Source organism: Apteryx mantelli, chromosome 34 (genome assembly GCF_036417845.1).
Source record: "Apteryx mantelli isolate bAptMan1 chromosome 34, bAptMan1.hap1, whole genome shotgun sequence".
Taxonomy (NCBI): Eukaryota; Metazoa; Chordata; class Aves; order Apterygiformes; family Apterygidae; genus Apteryx; species Apteryx mantelli.
This window is the reverse complement of record NC_090011.1, coordinates 484836-503045: the sequence shown is the minus strand read 5'-3', so window position 1 is coordinate 503045 and position 18210 is coordinate 484836. Positions and strand designations below refer to the sequence as shown.

Genomic DNA, 18210 nt, shown 5'->3' with positions numbered 1-18210 from the left:
ATCGACGCAGGCGTGCCTGTTTGCACACTCACTCACGCACACATGAACATGCACCTCCCTGTGCACACTCACGCACACACACTCTTGTGTGTACACACACACACACCCCCTTACGTTCACACGCACACGCGTGTGCATAAACACACACCGTCCCACTACCCAGGCCCTGGTGTGTCCGTGGACACGGAGCACCCATGGGTGCCCCCGTGAGCTCTGCCCACATCACCCCCCCGCCTCCGCCCACGCAGGGACCCAGGCGTCCAGGGGGCGTCTCCAGAGAGGGGGGGGCTAAAAATAGCCCCACACAGCGGCGGCTGCTGTTCCCAGACTGGGACAGCGGGGCTGGAGCCGCGGGGGCAGGTAAGGCCAGGAGGGCAAATCAGTTTGCAGGGGGCAAATCAGGGCTGGGGGGCAAGTAGGGCCCAGGGGGCAAATCTGGGCAACGGGTGCAAATCTGGGCTGGGAGGATCAGGTAGGGCTGGGAGGGGAGCAAATCTGGGCTGGGCAGACAAGTAGGGCAAGGGGGCAAAGCTGGGCTGGGGGGGCAAAGCTGGACTGGATGGGGCAGGTAGGGCCAGGGTGAGGGGGCAAATCTGGGCTGGGGGGCAGCTAGGACCCAAGGGGCAAATCTGGGCAATGGGTGCAAATCTGGGCTGGGAGGATCAGGTAGGACTGGGTGGGGGGGGTGCAAATCTGGGCTGGGGGGCAAGTGGGGCTGGGGGGCAAATTTGAGTACATCCAGGAGGCAGTTGGGGTTGGGGGGGCAGATTGGGGTGGGGGGGCAGGTAGGGCTAGAGGGCAAATCTAGGGCAGGGGGGGTAGATAGGGTTGCGGGTGGTGGGCAAGTCTGTTTAGAGCAGGGACAGGTAGGACCCCGCAGTGCCTCCTGCCCAGCCAGGATGCCTGGGTCCCCTCTGGGCCCCTGGGTGAGGGGGGGCGGTGGCAGGGGTGGCGGAGGGCCAGGATGCCTGGGTCCTATTTCGGGGGTGTTGCTGGATGGGCAGGCGGGAAGGGGCCAAGAGGAGGGGCCGGGTGCTGCGGGGTGCCCCAGGGTGTCCATGCTGTGCCCCGTGGTGCCCCATGGTGCCCCACGGTGTGGGGTGCCCCAGGGTGCCCATGGTGAGAGGTGCCCCACAGTGTCCAGGGGGGCCCTGGGTGCCCAGGCTGTTCCTCTGGGTGCCTCAGGGTGCCCATGGTGTGGGGTGTGCCAGGGTGCTCCATGGTGCTCATGCTATAGGGTGCTTCAGGGTGCCCATGACTTGCAGTGCTCCAGAGTGCCCCAGGGTGCCCATGCCGTTCCCCAGGGTGCCCCACAGTGCCCCAAGGTGGTTCTGGGTGCCCCAAGGTGCCCCACAGAGCCCATGCTGTTTCCCTGGGGTGCGCCAGGGTGCTCGTGGTGCCCATATTGTGCCCCAGGAGGCCTCAGGGGGCCCGTGGGGTGCCTATGCCCTGCTCCAGGGTGCTGCACAGTGCCCCACAGTGCCCATGGCTTGGGGAGCCCCACGGTGCCCCAGGGTGCCCATGCTGTGCCCCATGGTGCCTCACAGTGCAGGCAGTGCCCCTGCCTTGGGTGACCACACTGTGGGTGCTCACAGAGCCCACACCGTGAGTGCCCACACCATGGGTGCCTGTGTCCTGGTTGCTCGCAGTACCCACAGCGTGGGTGCTCGTGCCACGGGTGCTCTCAGCCTCTGCACTGTGGGTGCCCACACCATGGGTGCTCATGTGGTGGGTGCTCACAGTGCCTGCTCTGTGGGTGCTCATGTCATGGGTGCTGGTAGAGCCCAGGCTACATGTGCCTGCACCGTGGGTGCTCACAGTGCCCACGCCATGGGTGCTCGTGCCATGGGTGCTCTCAGCATCTGTGCTGTGGGTGCCCGCACCATGGGTGCTCATGCCATGGGTGCTCGTGCTGTGGGTGCTCACAGTGCCCACTCCATTGGTGCTTGCGCCAATTGTAGAGTCCACGCTGCGTGTGCCTGTGCCATGGGCGCTCATGGTGCTCACACAATGGGTGCCCACTCAATGGGTGCTCAGAGCACCCACGGCATGGGTGTGTGTCCCTGTCCCCGCAGCCATGGCGCTGGCGCAGTGGCTGGACGAGCTGGCGGCGCTGACGGCGCAGAACCTGCCCTGCCTGGAGGTGTCCGAGACCTACCGGGTGCTGGGGCTGCTGGGCCAGGGCGCCTTCGGCCACGTGGTGCTGGCCTTGCACCAACAGCGGGGTACGGTCGGGATGTGATGGGGGTGTGTCGGGTGCTGATGGGGTGTGATGGGCGCTGCTGGGTGCGGGACCCCCCCAGCCCTGCCGAACGTGTGGGCAAAGTGGAGTACGGGGTCTGATGGGATGTGATGGGGTCTGATGGGTGCTGCCACCTCCAGGGACCCCCCCTAGCCCTGAAATTTTTGGCCAAGAGAAGTATTCGGGCAGTGTAACGGGCTGCGAAGGGGGTGTGATGGTGGGGTGAGGGGATGTGATGGGGGTGTGATGGGTGCTGAGCTCTCCCCCTCACCCCCCGCCCAGGACCCCTCTGCCCTGAATTTCATGGCCAAGCAGGGCATGGGGGAGCAATGGACTATGATGGGGGGGGTGTGATTGGGGGGTGTGAATGGGGTGTGACGGGGGTATTATTGGGGTTGATGTGGGGTGTAATGGGGAGGTTGATGGGGGTGTGATGGGGGTGTGATGGGCTCTTTTCCCCCCTCCACGGGACCCCCTTGGCCCCGAATTTCATGGCAAAGCAGGGCATGGGGGAGCACGGGGCTGTGATAGGGGTGTGATAGAGAAGAGGGGTTGATGGGGGGGTGATTGTGGTGTGAGTGGGGTGTGATGGCGGGGGGGGGGGTGTGTGACAGGTTCTGCCCTTGCTTTCCCAGAGTCTCCGCTGGCCCTGAAGGGCCTGAGGATATGTGTGGGTGCAATGGGGTGTGACAGGGGTGTGATTATGGAGTGACAGGCAGAGGATTGTTATTGGGGGGGTATTACAGGGGTGTGACTGGTATTGACGGGGGTGTGATGGGGGTGTGACAGGAGGTTGATGGGGGTATTAGCAGGGGTGATGGAGGTGTCATGGGGGTATCATGGGCCCTTCACACCCACCCACCCCTAGGGACCCCACTGTCCTTAAAGTTGGGACCAAGCAGGGGTGTATGTGGGTGAAATGGGGTGTGATGGGGGTGTGGTTGGGGGTGAGCGGGGGTGTATGAGAGGGATGTGATTGTCCCCTTGGGGGCCCTGCTGGGACCTCTTTGGCCTTGAAGTTCATAGCTGAGCAGGGCACTGGGGTGTGCTTGGGTGTTAAGGGGGTGTGACAGGAGTGTGATGGGCTCCTCACCCCCAAAGGGTCCCGGTGGCCTAGAAGTTCATGGCCAAGCAGGGCATTGGGGGAGAGTGTGGTGGGCTCTTTGCCCCCCTCCACCCCCAAAACCCCGCTAGCCCTGAAGCTCGTGGCCAAGCACAGGCGGTGTGGTGTGATAGGGTGTGACGGGGGTGTGACGGGCTCCTCGCCACTGTCCCCCCCAGGGACCCCGCTGGCCCTGAAGTTCGTGGCCAAGCGGACGGGGGGGCTCGAGGCCTTCCTCTCCGAGTACTGCATCGCCTTGAGCCTGGCAGCCCACCCCTGCGTGGCGGGCGCCCTGGGCATCGCCTTCCAGACCCCCCGGCACTACGTCTTCGCCCAGGAGCTCGCCCTGGCCCGTGACCTCTTCTCCATCCTCCAGCCCGAGGTGGGCCCCGGCGCTGGGGGGGCACTGGGGAGGCACTGGGGGCCTGGGAGAGTTAAGAGGCTGGGGGCACTGGGGAGGGCATGGGGGAACTGAGGGACAGGAGGGCTGGGGGCACTGGGAACTGGGGGGCCTGAAGGTGCTGGGGCCAATGGGGGCACTGGGGAGACTGGGGGGCAGGAGGGCTGGGGAAACTGGGAGCACTGATTGGGGCTGAGGCTGGGGGCAGTGGGAGGACTGGGAGGACTGGAGGGGCTGGGTGTGTTGCGGGGGATTGGGAGAACAAAGGAAGCTTCCAGGGTGTCCAGGAGTGAAACTGGAGGGGGGGGGTGCGCTAGGAGAAACTCGGAGCACTGGGGACCAGGAACCCATGGGCACTGGAGGCACTGGGAGCACTGGGACCCTGGGATTGTGGGGCATAGGGGCATTAGAGTGCAGGGGCACTGGGGACACTGGGGACCGGAGACACTGAGAGTGCTGGAGGACTGGGGAATCCAGGGCACTAGGTGCACTAAGGTGCGGGGATACTGGGTGCACTGGGGACCAGGGACACTGGGTGCACCAGGAGCACTGAGAACCAGGGGCACTGGGCGCACTGGTGACCAGGGGAACTGGGTACACTGGGGACCAGGGACACCAGGCGCACGGGGGCTGGGTGCAGCAGGCGCCACCCCCCGGGTGCCACAGCGGGGCTGCCGCAGGTGGGGGTGCCCGAGGTGCGGGTGCGGCGCTGCGCCCTGCAGCTGGCCAGCGCCCTGGACTTCATGGGGGCCAAGGGGCTGGTGCACGGCGACGTCAAGCCCGACAACGTGCTGCTGCTGGACCCCGAGTGCCGGCGGGTGAAGCTGAGTGACTTCGGGGAGAGCCGGCCGCAGGGCCGCCCCGTGGAGCGCCCGCCGGCCCTGCTGCCCTACACGGCGCCCGAGCTATGCCGCCTGCCGTCGGGCCGCCAGCTGCCCGCCCAGCCCAGCCTCGATGCCTGGGCGCTGGGCGTCCTCCTCTTCGTGGCCCTCACCGGCTACTTCCCCTGGGCCACAGCCACTGACCGCCACTACCGGGCCTTCGAGCGGTGGCTGCAGGACCCGGGGGGCCGGCAGCCCTGCCCACCCCGCTGGCACCGCTTCAGCCCCACTGCCCGTAGCCTGCTGCGGGGGCTGCTGGCCCCTGAGCCAGCCCACCGCAGTCCCCCACGCGCCGTGCTGCCTGCCGTGCGGCGGCCCTGGCTGCAGCCAGTCCCCACGGCCACCCCGGAGGCCACCCTGGTGGCCTCGGACGTCACCCTCGTGGCCCCAGGGGTGGCCCAGGCAAGGGCCCCAGAGAGGGCTCCGGCGGTGGCCCCCGCAGAGCCGGGCCCCCTGGCTGAGGTGGGTGGGGGGCCCTGAGCTGCCCTCCAGCTCCAGCTGTCCAGGGTCGCAGAGGGGAGGGTTTGGGGTGGGCAGAGGGGGTGTGAAGTGGGGGATGTGTGTGCAAGGGGGTGTGAAGGGGTGTGTGTGTGCACAAGGGAGTGTGTAGGGGGGATGTGTGGAGGGTGTGCAGGGGTGCAGGTGTGTTTGTGGTGTGTGCGTGTGTGTGTGTATACGAGGGTGCGCAAGCAGTACATGTGCACTACTGTGTGTGAAGGATAAGAAGGTGATCAGGAGTAGTCAGCATGGATTCACTACGGGGAAATCATGCTTAACCAATCTGATAACCTCCTATGATGGAATGACTGGCTGGGTAGATGAGGCAAGAGCAGTGGATGTTGTCTCCCTTGACTTCAGCAAGGCTTTCAACACTGTCTCCCATTACATCCACATAGGGAAGCTCAGGAAGTGTGGGTTAGATGAGTGGACGGTGAGGTGGATTGAGAACTGGCTGAATGGCAGAGCTCCAAGGGTTGTCATCAGTGGCCCAAAGTCTAGCTGGAGGCCAGTAAATAGCGGTGTCCCCCAGGGGTCAATACTGGGTCCAGTCTTGTTCAACTTCTTCATCAGTGACCTGGATGAAGGGACAGTGCACCCTCAGCAAGTTTGCCGATGATACAAAACTGGGAGAAGTGGCTGATACCCCAGAGGGCTGTGCTGCCATTCAGAGAGACTTGGACAGGCTGGAGAGATGGGCAGGGAGGAACCTCCTGAAGTTCAACAAAGGCAAGTGCAGGGTCCTGCACCTGGGGAGGAATAACCCCATGCACCAGTACAGGTTGGGGGTTGACCTGCTGCAAAGCAGCTCTGCGGAGAAGGACCTGGGAGTGCTGGTGGACACCAAGTTAAGCATGACGCAGCAATGTGCCCTTGTGGCCAAGAAGGCCAATGGTATCCTGGGGTGCATGAGGAAGAGTGTTGCCAGCAGGTGGAGGGAGGTGATCCTCCCCCTCTACTCAGCCCTGGTGAGGCCACATCTGGAGTACTGTGTCCAGTTCTGGGCTCCCCAATACAAGAGAGACATGGAGCTACTGGAGCGAGTCCAGTGGAGGGCTACAAAGATGATTAGGGGACTGGAGCATCTCTCCTGTGAGGAAAGGCTGAGAGAGCTGGGACTGTTCAGCCTGGAGAAGACTGAGGGGGGATCTTATCAATGTGTTTAAGTATCTGAAGAGAGGGTGTAGAGAGAATGGGGCCAGACTTTTTTCAGTGGTGCCCAGCGATAGGACAAGAGGCAATGGGCACAAACTGAAATACAGAAAGTTTTACCTGAATCTAAGGAAAAGATTTTTTTATTGTGAGGGTGACTGAGCTGACACAGGTTGCCCAGAAAGGTTGTGGAGTCTCCTTCCTTGGAGATATTCAAAAGCCACCTGGATGCGATCCCATGCAACGTGCTGCAGGTGACCCTGCTTGAGCAGGGGGGTTGGACTAGATGATCTCCAGAGGTCCCTCCCAACCTCAACCATTCTATGATCCTGTGATATCCACAATAAAGGTGTGATGCTCTCCCCAGCTTCTCCTTCCTCAGAGACAGCCCCGGGCCCCAAGGGCACCCCTGGGAGATGGCTGACTGGAGAGGCCCCTGGCATCCTGTCCCTGCCCTGGGAGCTGCAGGCCCTGCTGGGGACCGGGGCTGGCCCCACAGCCCGGGCTATGCCTGGGGACGGGGCCTGGCATCACCCCCGTGTCCGGGGAAGGGCTTGGTGTCCCGCTGGTGTCCCCCCTCCGATGCCCAGAAAAGGGCTCAGTGTCCCTCCCAGTGGCCGCTGTTCCCCAGGGTCCGAGGAAGAGCCCAGTGTCCTCCTGGTGTCCCCCCCAGTGGTCGGAGAAGGGTCCAATGTCCCCTCTCAGTGGCCAATGTCTCCCCGGTGCCCCGAGGAAGTGCTCGGTGGCCCCCCAGTGTCACACCCCAGTGTCCGGAGAAGGAGGCCGGTGTCCCCCCGGTGCATGGGTAACCCCAGTGTCCCCCCCCCCCGGCGCCCGATATCCCTCTCGGTGTCCCCCCCGGCACTCGATGTCCCCCCGCCCGGTTCCCAGTGTTCACCCCCGATGTCCCCTCCCGGTGCACGGTGCCCCCCCGGTGCACGCTGTCCCGTTGCTCCCCCGACACTGCCCCCCGACCGGCGCCAAGATGGAGGCGGCGCGGACTCCAACTCCCAGGCGGCGCCGCGCGTCGGGCGGCGGCCAATAGGCGCGCGCGGCGGGGGCAGGGCGGGGCGTTGCGCGGCGCGGCCGTTGGCGTGCGCGCCGCCGGGGGTGGGTGTTTGCCGGCGGGGGACGCCGGGAGGCCGTAGCGGCCCCTCCCCCGCCGCGGGAAGGGCCCGGGGCGCCGGCGGCCGCGGGGGGCCCGTCCCCGCCCAGGTGAGCACGCGTGGGGCCGCGGCGGGCGGCGGGGCGGCCTTCGGGTGGGGGTGCGGGGGGCTTTGGGGCCGCCGCCACCTTAAAAGCGCAGGCGCCTGCGCAGGACGCCGGAGGGGGGGGGGGCGGGGTGTCTTAAAGGGCACGCGGCCGCCGTGCCCTGGGAGTTTCTTGTCCGCCGACGCGGCGGGGGGGGAGGGGGGAGGGGCGCGCGGACCTGCGCTGACCCGCGACGGGGGCAGCCGCCAGGTGCCGGCCCCGCCCACCGCCATGGCCTGCCTCGACCCCGCGCCTGGCCCCGCCCACAGCCTGTGTCTGGTCCCGCCCACCCGTGACCCCACGTTGACCCGTGACTCCCCCCGGGCTCCCTGCTCGCGGCCGGCCCTGTCCTTGGACCCGGCTCCCTGGGGGTCGGACCCCGTGACTGGGCCCTGCCCTCAGTCCCAATTTCCCCAGGGTGAGTCCCTGTGGCCGGGCTCTGCCCTCATCCCCAGCATCCCTGGGCTCCGTCTTCATGGTCAGGTCCTGCCCTCAGCCTGGGGTCAGCCCCCATCGCCAGGGCCAGACCCTGCTCTTGATCCCAGCCCCGTGGGGTGCCCTGGCCGGCGTCTGATCTCAGTGCGGGGCCGCAGTCAGCCCTGCGGTGCCCGGAGGCTCGTGCCCAGCTCGGCCCTGTCCCCTCAGGGCCCTCGCCATGGTGGGAGCCCAGCAGCTGGAGCTGGCTGAGATGCAGCCCGGCCCGGCGGCAGCAGCGAGCAGCAGCGAGCACCAGTACGAGTGTCTGGAGTGCGGCAAGGTCTTCAAATGGTCATCGCGCCTCATCCACCACCAGCGCACGCACACGGGCGAGCGGCCCTACAAGTGTTCCGAGTGCCCCAAGGCCTTCAAGGGCTCCTCGGCGCTGCTCTATCACCAGCGCAGCCACACGGGCGAGCGGCCCTACAAATGCTCCGAGTGCGGCAAGGCCTTCAAGCGCTCCTCACTGCTGCAGATCCACCAGAGCGTCCACACAGGGCTGCGGGCTTTCAAGTGCACGCTCTGCGGCATGGCCTTCAAGTGGTCCTCACACTATCAGTACCACGTGCGCCAGCACACGGGCGAGCGGCCCTACAAGTGCACGGCCTGCGACAAGGCCTTCAAGAACTCCTCCAGCCTCCGCCGCCACCGCCACATCCACACAGGCGAGCGCCCCTATGTCTGCACGGCCTGCGGCAAGGCCTTCACCCAGTCCACCAACCTGCGGCAGCACCAGCGCATCCACACCGGCGAGCGCCCCTACGCCTGCACCCAGTGCGGCAAGACCTTCACCCACTCCTCCAACCTGCTCCTTCACCAGCGCACCCATGCCGGCTCCCGGGCTCATAAGTGCCCGGCTTGCGCCAAGGCCTTCGTCTCGGACGCCTACCTGCAGAAACACCTGCAGACACATGCCACCCGCCCGCCCAGCAGCCCCTTGGCCCCGCCGCCGCTCTTCCTGGCGCCTGCCGAGGCCGTGGAGACAGTGGAGATGCTCTGGAAGTGTGGCGACTGCGAGCTGACCTTCAAGAGCGAGGAGCTGCTGCTGGGCCACCAACGGAGCCATTTGGAGGTAGGGACGCCCGGCCCGGGCCCTGGTGGCGGCGAGGCGCCCGCGGCCATGCACAACTGCCCCACGTGCGGCAAAGCCTTCAAGAACGGCTCTGGGCTGGCACGGCACCAGCACAGCCACAGCGGCGAGCGTCCCTTCAAGTGCTCGGTCTGCGAGAAGACCTTTGTGCAGCTGGCCAGCCTGCTGGGCCACCAGCGCAGCCACCCCGCCGAGCAGCAGCTCATCCAGGCTGAGGCTGAGGTGACGTGTCCCCAAACGGTGCCTGAGCCAGCCCCAGCCCTGGCCCCAGCCCCCGCCGAGCGCCCCTACCAGTGCACTGAGTGTGGCAAGGCCTTCAAGGGCTCCTCCGGGCTGCGCTACCACATGCGGGACCACACGGGCGAGCGGCCCTACAAGTGCTCCGAGTGTGGCAAAGCCTTCAAGCGCTCCTCACTGCTCTCCATCCACCAGCGGGTGCACACGGGGCTGCGAGCCTTCAAGTGCGCCGAGTGTGGTCTCACCTTCAAGTGGTCCTCGCACTACCAGTACCACCTGCGGCTGCACACGGGCGAGCGCCCCTACGCCTGCCCGGACTGCCCCAAGGCCTTCAAAAACACCTCCTGCCTCCGTCGGCACCGGCAGCTGCACACAGGTGAGCGCCCCTACGCCTGCCTGGTGTGCGGCAAGGCCTTCACCCAGACCTCCAACCTGCGGCAGCACCAGCGTACCCACACCGGCGAGCGCCCCTATGCCTGCGCCCAGTGCGGCAAGACCTTCACCCACTCCTCCAACCTCCAGCTCCACCAGCGCACCCACTCCAGCGCCCGGCCCTACCAGTGCCCCGTCTGCTCCAAGGCCTTTGTCATGGCCTCCTACCTGCAGCGTCACCTCCGCACCCACGCCGCTGGCCCCAAGGCACCCACCACCCCCAAGGTGCCGCCTGCGCGGGACGGGCCCCAGGTGCAGCCCACCACGCTCAGCCTGGAGGTGGGCAGCCCACCCGCTGCCCCCAGTGCCCAGACCTTCCTGCTGGTGCAGACGGCGCAGGGCTTGCAGCTCATACCCAGCGTCCCCCACCCGCCGCAGAAGCTCATCCTCCTTCCCGCACCGCAGCCGAAAGCTACTGGCCCTGGCTTCACCCTGCTGCCCGCGCCGCCCAGCAAAGCTGCCCCGCGCCGGCAGGAGAAGGGCCCGAAAGCGGTGGCACCCGCCAACCCGCCGGCAACGGCTGGGCAGAGCATCCTGCTGGTGCCCAGTGCGGCGCAAGCGCTGCCCAGCGTGCAGATCCAGGCATTGGCGGGCACACAGCGGGCGCCGGGCCTTTCACCCGGGGCCAGCGTCATCGTGCTGCAGAATGTCCCCGAGCAGCCCCCAGCAGAGGTGAGCACCTTGCGGGTGCAGGCTCTGCCACCGCCGCCAGAGGTGGCCAGCGTCCAGCTCCAAGCCCTGCCGCAGCCCTCCGAGGTGGCCAGCGTCCAGCTGCAAACGCTGCCGCAGCCCACGGAGGTGACCAGTGTCCAGCTCCAGGCCGCTGAAGTGACAAATGTGCAGCTCCAGGCCACCGAGGTGACCAACGTCCAGCTGCAAGCCCTGCCGCAGCCCTCCGAGGTGACCAACATCCAGCTGCAAGCCCTGCCACAGACCTCCGAGGTGACTAGTGTCCAGCTCCAGGCCACTGAGGTGGCTAATGTGCAGCTCCAGGCCACTGAGGTGACAAACGTCCAGCTGCAAGCCCTGCCACAGTCCTCCGAGGTGCCCAACATTCAGCTCCAAGCCCTGCCGCAGCCCCCAGAGATGACAAATGTCCAGCTCCAAACCTTGCCGCAACCCTCAGAGGTGGCCAGCGTCCAGCTCCAAGCCTTGCCACAGCCACCGGAGGTGACCAACGTGCAGCTCCAGACCCCTGAGGTGACGAATGTCCAGCTCCAAACCCCCGAGGGTACCCGGGTGCAGCTCCAAGCCCTGCCCCAACCCTCCGAGCCCGTGACGGGGCCGAGCCTTCCAGGCGGCCCTGAGCTGCGGGGTGCCGCAGGGCTTCCTGAGGGGCAGGATGTGATCGTGGTGCAGAGTGGGCAGGGCGAGGAGCTGCTGGGGCCGGGACCGGAGGTGGGCAGCTTGGCTGGGGTGCACGACGTGCACCTGGAGATGCTGCAGACGGTTGAGGGGCTGCAGAACGTGCTGGTGCTGCGCGGCGCTGACGGCGAGCAGACGCGGCTCTGCGTGCAGGAGGTGGAAAACCTGCCAGAGCTGCCGCCAGACGAGGCCCAGGGTGGGCAGAAACTCTTCATCATCCGCGGCGAGCCCACCTTGCAGGTGCTGGAGAATGTGCCAGGGACCGGGGGCCAGCTCTCCGCGCAGGCGCGGGGGACACCCGGCAGCACCGGGGCGACACCAGGGCCTACTGGCAGCCCCGCCGTGGTGCAGCTCCTGCCCGGCCCGCCAGCCCCGGACCTGCCCGCCATCCAGATCGTGCAGACAGTGCCCAGCGTCCAGCTGGTTCACACCTTCTGAGCGGGGTCCAACCCCGGGCAGGATGCCAGGGTCCCTTCCACGGCCAGCCCTGGGCCCTGGGGTGCGGGAGCCACAGGGGGCTCTGCACCAGGACGCTGGGGTTCCTTGAGTGCTGGGGTGCGGGAGTTGTAATGAGCTCGGCACCAGGACTCTTGGGTCTATTCAGCGCTGGAGTGAAGGAGACACAGGGGGCTCAGCAAGAGGACTCCTGGGTCCTTTGGGTGCTGGGGCATGGGAGCTGTAATGAGCTCAGCGCCGGGGTGAAGGAGACACAGGGAGCTCAGCACCAGGACTCTTGGGTCCACTCAGGGCTGGGGTGCAGGAGCCACAGGTGGCTCAGCACCAGGACTCCTGGGTCTGTTGGGTGCCCTAGTGTGGAAGCCATTGGAGCTTAGCACCAGGACTCCTGGGTCCCCCTGTGCAGGTGCCCCAAGGGGAACTGAGCACCAGGACTCCTGGGGGTGTGTGACACAGGGAGGTCTGGCCTCCAGAGCACCTGGGTCCTCTTGCAAAGGCAGTGTGACCCTGTGAGGGTCTGGACTCCAGGATGCCTGGGTCCCCCTGCACTGGGGTGTGTGATTTGGGAGGTCCCGGCTCGAGGACGCCTGGGTCCCCCTGCACTGGGGCATGTGACCTGGGAGGTCCTGGCTCCAGGACACCTGGGTCCCCCTGCACTGGAGTGTGTGATTTGGGAGGTCCTGGCTCCAGGACGCCTGGGTCCCCCTGCACTGGGGCGGAGACCCGCGAGGGGGGGGCGGGTCCCAGGACGCCTGGGTCCCCCGGACACCTAGGTCCTCCCAGTGCGCCTCAATAAACGCTGCTGTGCCGGCGGGCGCCTCCTCTTTCCCTGTGCGCACGCGCAAGCGGGAGCGGGTGTGGGGGGGTGCGCCCTGGCAACCGTCGCTAGGGGCGGGCCGGAGGGCGGCGCCTGCGCGGTGCGGCGCGGCCCGGCCGCGGCTCGGCGGTGAGAGGCGCGGCGCGGCCTGGGCGGGTCCATCGGCGGGGCGGGGGGGGGGGGGGGGGGGGGGGGAGAGCGCGGCCGCCCCACGTGCTGGGGGCGGAGGGGGGAAGCGGGCTGTGCCATCGGGCGGGGCGGGGAGGGCCGGGGGGCAGCGGGCCGCACCACGGGGCGGGGCGGCGCGGGGGGGGCCGGTTGCGCCACCGCCGCCATGGGCCGGTGGGGGGGGGTCCAGGAGGGGGGTCCTGGGGTGGGGGGGGCACTGGGAGGGGGCACTGGCTCCGGGGGGTGCTGGGGGGGGGACACTGGGTGCTGGGTGGAATGGGGGGGCAATGGGGTGGGGGACACTGGGTGTCACTGGGAGGCCCTGAAATCAGCCTTGGAGGGGGGGGACTTGGAATCAAGCTGGGGTGCACTGGGTTCATTCCAGGGGGGACGCTGGGGGTCCCTGAGGTCAGGATAGGGGACACTGGGGGGGGCCTTGGATCAGACTGGGGGGCTCTGGGAACAGGGTGGGGGACACTGGGGGAGGTCACCAGAGTTGTGGTGGGGGGCACTGGGAGACCCTGGGATCAGACTGGGGGGGCCCTGGGGTCAGGGTAGGGGACACTGGGGGAGGTCAGTGGGGTCAGGGTGGGGGACACTGGGTGACCCTGAGGTCAGGCTTGGGGACAGTATGGGGGGGGACACTGGGGTTCACTGCTGCTGTCACAGCAGGACAACCTGGGGGAGCCGGGAAGGGGGTGCCACCCCCTGACCCCCCGCGGCACGGTGCCCTGGCGGCCCAGCGCGCCTCCGCCATGCCAGCGTCCGCTGCCCCGCTCACCATCCGCCCCATGCGGCCTGACGAAGCCCCTGCTGTCCTGCAGCTCCTCCAGGTGCGCCCTGCCCCAGGGCACCCCGGGGTGCCGGCAAATGCCCCCCCCGTGTGCCCCCAGGGATGCCTTGCAGCTGCCCCAAGGTGTGCACCCTCAGGTGCCTGCAACTGCCCCACAGGTGCCCGCATGGGTGCCTTGCAATTGCCCCAATGTGTGCACCCTGGTATGCCTTGAAACTGCTCTCATGATGCACCCTGGGGTGCCTTGCAACTGTCCCAACATATGCACCCTGGGGTGCCTTGCAACTGCCCCAAAGGTGCCCCCAGGGATGCCTTGCAGCTGCCCCAAGGTGCGCACCCTGGGGTGCATTGCAACCACCCCAATGTGTGTACCCATGGGTGCCTTGCAACTATCTGGACATGTGCACCCTGGGGTGCCTGCAGCCACCCCATGGGTGCCTTGCAATCGCCCCGATGTGTGCACCCTGGTGTGTGCCCTCAAGATGCACCCTTGGGTGCCCTTTCAACCCCCGCTGATGCCCCCGTTTCCCTTTGCATTTTCCCCAGGACGCCTTCCAGGACGCTGAGACCCGCCTGATCCTGCATGTGCTGACGCGGCCCCCGGCCCTGCTGCTGCTGGCGGTGGCCAGCAGTGCCCTGCGCCTGCTGCTGGGCTCGCTGCCTGCCGCCCTGCTGCTGCCGCTGGCGCTGAGCGGGGCCGTGCTCAAGGCAGCCGCCTGGCGCGGGCCCCACCGGCGGCCCCTGCCCGCTGTGGGGCTCTGGGTGGCCGTGGCCCCCGGCGAGGCGGCGGTGCGCGGCTGCGCGGCCCTGGAGCCCCGCGCCGGCGAGGAGGCGGCCGAGCTCTCCCGCTTGGCCGTGGGGCGCCGGCACCGGCGCGCTGGTGTCGCCCGCCGCCTCCTCGCCTTCCTCGAGGGCCGGGCCCGGGCGCAGGGCTACGAGCGCTTGGTGCTGCGGGTGCCCGCTGGCGCCCCGGCCGCCCGGGGCCTGCTGGAGGGTGCCGGGTACCGCCGGCGCAGTGGCCCCCGTGCCTGGCTGGGCTGCGCTGTGCTGCACGAGTTCAGCAAGGAGCTCTAGCACCCAGGGGTGCTCCCCCCCGCCCGTGCACCCAGCAATAAACCCACCCACTGGCACCCATCTGCCTCGGCTCCTGCTCCTCCTTGTGTCACCCCGGGTTGGGTAAGGTGGGGAGCCTGTGAGATGGCGAGGGGTCACCAGGCAGTGCAGCTGCCACCCAGTGTGACCCTATGACCCCCCAATATGGCCCCACTTTAGCCCCCAATAAAGTCCCAATGACTCCCCCAGTATGACCCAGTGATCCCCAGTATGGCCCCATTGTTCCCCTCCGATATGGCCCTGTGATCCCCAGTATGCCCCCAGTGCCCCCCCAGTGCCCCCCCCAGGTATGACCTGGTGACTCCCCCAGTATGACCCAATGACTCCTCCAGTATGGCCCAGTGATCCCCAGTATGGCCCAGTGAGCCCCACTGTATCCCCAGTCTTCCCCTCTGATATGGCCCTATGATTCCCAGTATGGCCCCCCCCTGGTCCTCCACTACCACCCCACTGGTATCTCCAGTATGGCCCCGCTGACTCCAGGGGACAGCCCTACTGCTCCCCCCCCAGTATGGCCCTATGAGCCCCTCCTGCAAGTATGACCCACTGTTCCCCCAGTACCCCCCCGCTGTCCTGCCAGTTTGTCCCCGCTGTGCAATGGTGGCACATGTGCACACGTGGCTGTGCAATGGCTGTGTGCGTGCTGTGCGTGGCCGTGCAACGGGGGGGCATGTGTGGCCATGTGCTGCTGTGTGTGTTTGGCCACACAGCAGCAGGGCAAGCACACGTGTGCACGTGTGGCTATGCATGTTCCTCCATGCATGTGTGCGTACAATGACAGGACGTGTGACCATGCACGTGTGGCTGCGCCATGGCAGGATGTGTGTGCACGTGTGGCCGTGCAACAGCAGTGCATGTGCATTCATGCACGTGTGGCTGTGCAAGGGCAGGGTGTGTGTGCACGTGTGGCCGTGCAACAGCAGTGCATGTGCATTCATGCACGTGTGGCTGTGCAAGGGCAGGGTGTGTGTGCATGAGTGGCCCTGCGAAAGAAGTGTTTGTGCATGTGCAGCTGTGCAAGAGCAGGGTGGGTGCATCTGTGCACGTGGCCATGCAACGGCAGGGCGTGCGCCTCTGCCCATGTGGACAGCAAGGCGCGTGGGCGCGTGCACGCCAGTGCACGTGTGTCCCCGGGGTGTCAGGCTGTGCGTGGCGCCCAGCTCTTTCAGCCTTAACTCTTGCCTGCCCAGGCTGTGGCCAGGCTGGGGCCGGAGGGAAGATGCTGCACCCGGGGATCTCTGGTGACGGGGGTGCCCAGGAGTCTGTGCACCCCCCCAGACTGTGCTGCACCCTGTCCCGCAGCCAGCCCAGCCCCATGGGGGGGCGGGGGGCGAGCAGCGCCATGTCCCCACATTCCTCGGGAACGGCTGAGCCGGACGCACTGAGTCATCCTTGGCCCGGCTGCTGGGCCGGCTGCACAGCCCCATCCGCCCTCCCCTCCCTGCAGCGCCGGCGCCCGGCGCCCCTCGCCCCTCACCCGACGCCCGCTGCCCACCATGCCCCTGACCCTGCTGCTCCTTGGTGAGTGCCAGCCCTGGGCATGGGCAGGGGGCATGGCCGGATCCTGCTCTGCTGGCAGGGATGAGTCTGCCAGCACTGCACAGCTACTGCACGGGCACTGCATGGGCAGGGGCACAGCATGGGAATTGTGTGGGGGAGGGCTGGGTGCTATGTTGGACACCGGATGGGCACAGCACAGCCACTGCAAGGGTACTGCAAGGACACAGCATGGGTATGGCAGGGCGGGGCTGAGCCTTGCGCTGGGCACTGCATGGACACTGCATGGACTTGGCACAGCATGGGTACGGCACTGGGCACAGCCCAGGTATGGCAGGGAGCTGAGCACTTCACTGGGCACAGACACTCTGTAGGCATGGCACTGGGCACGGCCACACTGGACACTGCAGAAACACTGCATGGCATGGATGCCGCCCAGACAGTGTGTGAGCAAAGTGGGAGGTGTGCTGAGCACTGTGCTGGGCACTTCAGGGGTACTGCATGGGCATGGCACAGGTATTGGGGGGGGGTGAACACTGCATGGGCACTGAGCAGGCACTGCACAGGCACTGCATGGCACAAGTGCTACATAGGCATAGTACAGGGAGCTGGGTACTGCACGGGGCCTGAGCATTGCACTGGCACTGCAGGGGGGGTTGCATACTGCACTGGCACTGTGTGGGCACTGCAGGGAGCTGGGCACTGCAATGGGCACCACACAGACACTGCACAGGGCAGGGCATTGGGCAGACCAGGCAAAGGGGAAGGGCACTGCACGTGGGCTGAATGCTGCAGGTGGCCTGGGTACTGCACGGGCACTAGAGAAGGGAAGAGCAATGCCCTGGGCACTGTAGGGGCACTGGAGAGATGTTGGGCACCCTACAGTGCACTGCAAGTGGCCTATACACTGCACCAGGCACTGCCGGGGAGCTGGGCATTGTGCTGGGCACAGCAAAGGGGAGAAATACTGCTCTGGGCACTGCAGGGGCACTGCATTGGGGGTGACCACTGCACTGGGCACTGCAGGGCACTGCAAATGGGCTGGGTACTGCATGGGTACTGCAGTGGGGCACAGCACTAAGGGGTGGCACAAACTGTCTGAGGACACAGGGTACTACACTGGGCACTGCAGGAGGCAGAGCACCGTGAGGTGGCGGGTGCTGCATGGGGACACTGGGCACTGTAACGGATGCTGCAGGAGGGCACTGCAGGCATGCAGAAGGCACTGGACATTGCAGGGGACACCAGGCAATGCAGAGGGCACTGTGAAGGGGCCCTGCGCCCACTTAGGGCCCCTGAACACTGCAGCAGGGGCTGGGCATGGGGAAGGGCATGGGACACCATGGGCTCTGCAGGGCACTGGGAACGGCTCTGTGGGGCATGCTGGGTGCTGGGAAGGGCACTGGGCACTGGGCAGGGCAAGGGGCACTGGGAAGGCCACTGGGCTCTGTGGGCCGTGCTGGGCATTTGGAAGGGCACTGGGCACTGGCCACAGGGCACTGTGGGCCATGATGCTCAGTGGAGACAGGCAGACACAATGATATCCCCTGGCTCTCGGAGCCTGGGGGCAGGTACCCGGATGCCTGGGCCCCCTCCACTCATCCTCTCTGTTCTGCCTACAGTGTGGCTCCTGGGACTCCGTGGCACAGGTACTCCCGCGGGCTGGGGGGGCTGGACACTGGCACCATAGGGGTGCCAACCCATCAGGGCCCTGGAGAGCCTGGGGGGGCTGCGCGGGCTGGGGGACCCTGTGTGCCTGGGAGGGGTGTCACTGTAGGGGGGCCCTGTATGTGGGATGGGGGTCTTAGGGCCTGTGGGTCCCAGTTAGTCCCAGTATGGAGAAGATTCCAGTGTCTTCAGGGGCTCCCAGTGGGTCCCAGTGTGTTCAGGGACTCCCAACAGCTTTCAGCCATTCCGGGCACAAGCAAAGGATCCCAGTGGGTTCCACCATGTGCAAGGAATCCCAGCAGACCCAAGTGGGTCCCAATGTGCACAGGGACTCCCAGTGGATCCCAGTTGGTCCCAGTGCCTGCAGAGGTTCCCAGTGGGTCCTGGTGTGTGCAGAGCCTCCCAGTGGGTCCCAGCAGGTCCCAGGGTGTGCAAGGGATCCCAGCATGTCCCAGTGGATCCCAGGGTGTGCAGGGGATCTCATCAGGTCCCAGTGGATCCCAGAACATGCAGAGTTCCCAGCAGGACCCCACACATCCCAGTGTGTGCAAGGGCTTCCAGTGGGTCCCGG

General features: G+C 66.7%; 2 protein-coding genes across 3 annotated transcripts in view; both read left to right on the top strand.

Moving 5' to 3' along the window:
- LOC106482029 (uncharacterized) overlaps window positions 1–18210 on the top strand; it is a 255295-nt gene that overhangs the window by 224237 nt on the left and 12848 nt on the right. Inside the window, exons 25-29 of the mRNA XM_067314260.1 lie at window positions 2076–2225; window positions 3524–3726; window positions 4425–5091; window positions 15861–15995; window positions 17594–17620. Coding sequence (XP_067170361.1) covers window positions 2076–2225; window positions 3524–3726; window positions 4425–5091; window positions 15861–15995; window positions 17594–17620 — 1182 coding nt within the window. The remainder of the gene's footprint in view (window positions 1–2075; window positions 2226–3523; window positions 3727–4424; window positions 5092–15860; window positions 15996–17593; window positions 17621–18210) is intronic.
- Window positions 7392–14019, top strand: ZNF628 (zinc finger protein 628). 2 transcript variants are annotated; one of them, XM_067314309.1, is made up of 4 exons: window positions 7392–7490; window positions 8172–11367; window positions 13241–13401; window positions 13908–14019. In XM_067314309.1, exons 2-4 carry the CDS (start codon window positions 8182–8184, stop codon window positions 13936–13938), a joined length of 3378 nt encoding a protein of 1125 aa, XP_067170410.1. In that variant the 5' UTR covers window positions 7392–7490; window positions 8172–8181; the 3' UTR covers window positions 13939–14019. The 2 variants fall into 2 exon arrangements, with proteins under 2 accessions (XP_067170410.1, XP_067170409.1); XM_067314308.1 differs by lacking the exons at window positions 13241–13401; window positions 13908–14019 and having other exon boundaries at window positions 8172–12389.

What these genes read in the sequence shown, in the direction of transcription:
- ZNF628 (XM_067314308.1), top strand. Translation starts at nt 8,182, where the DNA reads ATGGTGGGAGCCCAGCAGCTGGAGCTGGCTGAGATGCAGCCCGGCCCG.